Source organism: Mandrillus leucophaeus, unplaced genomic scaffold (assembly GCF_000951045.1).
Source record: "Mandrillus leucophaeus isolate KB7577 unplaced genomic scaffold, Mleu.le_1.0 Scaffold299, whole genome shotgun sequence".
Classification (NCBI taxonomy): domain Eukaryota; kingdom Metazoa; phylum Chordata; class Mammalia; order Primates; family Cercopithecidae; genus Mandrillus; species Mandrillus leucophaeus.
In genome coordinates, this window is record NW_012103131.1 from 3384326 (window position 1) to 3389092 (window position 4767).

General features: G+C 41.3%; 1 protein-coding gene across 2 annotated transcripts in view; it reads right to left on the bottom strand.

The window, feature by feature from the left end:
- The window catches only part of DHX32 (DEAH (Asp-Glu-Ala-His) box polypeptide 32), a 48598-nt gene that overhangs the window by 26481 nt on the left and 17350 nt on the right, over window positions 1-4767 (bottom strand). For both annotated transcript variants that reach the window (XM_011986435.1, XM_011986433.1), the window contains one exon: window positions 2019-2212. In XM_011986435.1, the coding sequence (XP_011841825.1) occupies window positions 2019-2212 (194 nt within the window). The remainder of the gene's footprint in view (window positions 1-2018; window positions 2213-4767) is intronic.

Consider the following 4767-nt stretch of genomic DNA (forward strand, 5'->3'; position numbering starts at 1 on the left):
TGATTCCATATTATGATAAGGCTGTTACAATATTTCATTTTAAAAATGACTACCTTAAAGAGACCTTTTAAAGGGTTTTCAAAGTCTAGATGGTATTAAAGATACAATATTAACTTTAGAACCTAGTCAGAGCCATCATTTAATTAAAAAAATAATTCAAAGGGCTACTTTAAAATGTCAAACCAACCAACCAACCACGAATCTGCTTAGGGATCCTTAACCCTTTCAGGGTCCTGTATCTTGTCCTGCCCAGCTCTTTAACTCGTTTGTGAGCGCCTAAGAACCAGAGAGGTTTTTATGTTTCTTTTGTACCTCTCATGTACCATTTACACAATAAGCAATTTATAAATACATAGTGATTTAATGACTCAGGGACATAATTGTTATACTAGCAGAAGGTAATATATCTTCAAGAAGTTCAAGTCAGAGTGCTGATGGTCTAAAGACTTTCCCCTATGACTTGACACTAGCCTGAAGACTGTCTTCTATTTTTGAAGATAAACATTTGAGGGAAAGTAGCTTAGTACAAACCAAATGAGCCCCATGGGCTTTCCTTTTTTTCTGGGACAGGGTCTCACTCTGTCACACAGGCTGCAGTGCAGCGGCGCGATCACAGCTCGCTGCAGCCTTGATTTCCTGGATTCAAGTGATCTTCCCGCTTCAGTCTCCTGAGTAGCTGGGACTATAGGCATGCACCATCACGCTCATTAATTTTTGTATTTTTTGTAGAGATGAGAGCTCACTGTGTTGCCCAGTCCGGTCTCAAACTCCAGGGCTCAAGCAATCCTCATGCCTTGGCCTTCCAAAGTGCTGAGATTATGGGCATTAGCCACCATGCCCAGCCCCATGGGCTTTCTGAATGGAGAAAAGAACCGCACCAGAGTGCAGTGCTAGCTGGGATAGGGCAAAATCCCTTCCACTATCCAATTTACTGAACATCCTCCTGGGGATGAGCACATGAGACTTCAGGGATATGAGTATGTGAAAAACCATCCCTGCCCTGTTACACTAAAGCAGAGCTTCCCAAATGGTGTGCCATGGCACACTGGTATGCCACACAAAGGGGTTACAGAGGTGCACAAATAATGACCCCGAGATACTTATCTACTTGGCTCTTGGAGTGGTCAGGCAATGCCCGGGGCAGCTGAAGCCCGTGGGATGGTCATCTCTGGCTGCAGGCAGCTGTGACCATTTCCGTGAAGTACTGTATGGATACTATCACTTTCTATGAGGGCTGTAATATAAAAGTGCTTGAGAAGCACTAGCCCAGAGCAGTGATTTTCCAATTTCTTTCTCCTTTTTTTTTCTTCTTTGAAGCTCTTGGAAATCCTTATTCAAAGGAAATCTCATAATGAAGCTAAGCACAAAACAGATACCACAACTTGCAGTAGCCACAAAGAAGGCTCCTTGGAACGCAGAAGCCTCTGAAAAGTACAGTCAGAGAAACACTGATCGAAGTCATGATGGAGGCTGACACCAAGTTTTCCAGAAGCCCCACAGAGGGTTTTCTAATGTATCTTACTGGAGGGGCAGGGAAGCCTTCCTCGAGTAGGTGACCACTACACTGGATACTGAGTGACTAGGAGGAACTAGCCAGGCCCAGAAGAGGCCCGGACATGCTGAGCACAGGGAGGGGCAGGTGTACAGGCACAGGGTGTGGAAGCACAGGCCACACAGCATGCTCCAGGTGTCCATGTGGCTTGCACACAGGCAATGATGTGGCCCCTGCATGAGGCATAGCTCCAGAAGCACATGCTTGAAGGTCCTGAGGGGTCAAGCAAGTTGCTAACTTTTTCCTGGGGATAATGGGAGTCATGGGATACGTTTAGACAAGGAATCCCTGATGACGCCAGTGTGGGAAAGCAACTGTTGCTTGCTGGCTGATGACAAGAGAGACCAGTTGCTACTGCACAGCATAGATGCTTAACAGGTAGAATGCTAGAATAATGCTGTTTCAGAATTGTAGAACCTAAGCCAACAATCACCAGCAGGGAGCAGACTGAACCCCGCAAACCAACCTCAGGATTGTTTCATTGGTACAGCAGTTCTCGAAAGGGATCACGTAGCCAACTTCATGACCAATATTAACATCCATTTCATCTGCCACCCGCAGGGCGAGTTGGACCACAGCCTGCTTGTGGACCTGTGTGCATATCACGCCCCCGTGCTGGTAGTGGATGGAAAGACAATATTCAGCACACCACTGAGGAACCTGTAACAGGCAAAAATGAGACAGGATCAGCTTCTGCTGAAAATAAAAAATGAGACAGCTCTGTCTTATAGCAGGGTTCATCTTATAAGAGATTTTCTTTCATCAGTAAATCAGCAGTGGGCTGTATTACATCTTATTTAGTGAAACTCTGAACAATATGGATTATGCACAGTTACTGCTAGGAAATAAAGTTAAGAATAAACAGCAGTTAACAGGGACTGTGAAAGTTTGACTCCCAGACAAAAAAAGGCAGATAAAAATCAAGGGCAAAATGAAAAAAAAAAATACTTTCAACCTCAACTGTGTTTCTGAAAAGACTAATGTATTTAGAGATTATTATTTTCTTTTTGGTTAGAAGAAAGGCTTCTGAAAATATGGCTTCTGTTATCAGCTATTGTGTTTTAAGCAATGTAAATTATAGATGGCATTTAGATAAAAAATAATGGCTCAAAATTAAAGCATTTACATTTAAATCCAAATGATCATAACAAATATCCAGATAAGCCTACTTAACATTTCTCTGATAATAAAAGCTAAAATATCCTGGTAATTTACCATCTAAATATAATTAAATAAATAAACCCATAAACCCAGTGAGATAGTCAACCAACCCATCTAGATTTGGAGAGTCAATTCCAAGCAAAGCTACTCTACAGCCATTTTATTTTAAAAATCCTTTTCTTTCTAAAATATATTATGGACCAACTGATGTTTATCACATTCATCTGTACAAGAATTATTATAGTAGAATGTACTGAATTCATTTGTATGCTACAATCTTAAGGCATTGTCAGTAAATTATGCATTGTTACATATGCATTTTAAAAATTAATTATTCCAAGAGTGTTTTTAATTGATCTAAGGTATTTAAACGTTGTAAAATCTCTAATTATCTTGAGGTCTGCTATTTACAAGATTCATTATGAAATTCTTAGATCTGAATCCTCACTGTAATTTGAAAAATAAACATAACTCACCAGAAATACAAGTAACTCCAAAATGAATGACTGCTGGAGACTGCAAATTCTTAAGGACTGAAAGGCAAATGCACTTCCTGCATTTTAAGATAGGTGTCAGCCTTGTCAACAGGTTGAAAGTTATCAGTAATTATTTACTCGAGGCTTACTTTGTTCTATCAAAGATGAAAGTTTAAGATCCTGCGCTCAGGAAACATGGAATCAAGGCAAGACCCAGGAGTAACCAGGCACCTAAGGGACTGGCTGGTCATTAATTTGTTCCATGTAAACCCCAACTTTTCTAAGCTTTAGTTTTCTTACCTGTAAAATGAATGGACTGAATGAATGAGAATTATCCTTCAAGTCTGAACTCCTGTGTCGTTTTCTCCACAAGGCTTGCTGCGATCCCCTAGGTATCTAGATCCACAGTGTGCTTCCCACTGTGGCAGCCATCACCCTCCTGAGGTTACCTGTTTGTTTCTAGTTCCCCACTACCTAACATCCCCTCAGATGAGCTCTAAAAGCAGAGACCTATCTGTGTTGGTCACCAGATTATCCTAGTCCTCAATAAATATTTGTTGAATAATTTCTTATACTTTCTAGAAATAATTTAAAATTCTGTGATTCTACATAGTCTAAGATTCTACATAGTCAAAGAATTAACATAAAACTTTACCTCCTTTATTCCTTAGCAAGTAATTTTTTATTCTTGCCAACTCCTTACTTTTAAACTAACTGCCTTCATGTCAGGGGCCACTATCTAGAGTCCCTAGCCAAGACCTCAAACATCATTCATGTGAAACGCTGTATTAAAACCACTTGTTTTTTAAAAAATTTTCTTTAGGCCAGGCGTGGTGGCTCATACCTGTAATCCCAGCAATTTGTGAGGCCAAGGCAGGTGGATCACCTGAGGTCAGAAGTTCAAAACCAGCCTGGTCAACATGAGGAAGCCCTGTCTCTACCAAAAATATAAAAATTAGCTGGGTATGGTGGTGTATGGCTGTAGTCCCAGCTACTCGGGAGGCTCAGGCAGGAGAATCGCCTCAGACATGAAGGCCAACACCCTCATGTTACACATGAGGAAAGAAACTTAGAGGTGTGACTTGTCCAAGGTCACACTGCCAGTAAACAGCATGACCAGAACCAATCCATATCTTCTAGTTTCTTGGCGAGTATAATTTCCACTACATCACAGTTGCTTCTAAGCATCTTTATACAAAGGTGGCAACTGAAGCCATGAGATTCTCAGGCAATCAGCATTTTAAATTACTCTTTCTAGGCCGGGTGCAGTGGCTCACATCTGTAATCCCAGCACTTTGGGAGGCCGAGGCAGGTGGATCACTTGAGAGGTCAGGAGTTTGAGAACAACCTGGCCAACGTGATGAAACCTCATCTCTATTAAAAATATAAAAATTAGCCAGGTGGTGGGTGCCTGTAATCTCACCTACTAAGGAGGCTGAGGCAGGAAAATCACTTGAACCTGGGAGGCGGAGGTTGCAGTGAGCTGAGATTGCACCACTGCACTCCAGCCTGGGCAACAGAGCGAGACTCCATCTCAAAAAATAAAAAATAAAAATAAATAAAAATAAATAAATAAAT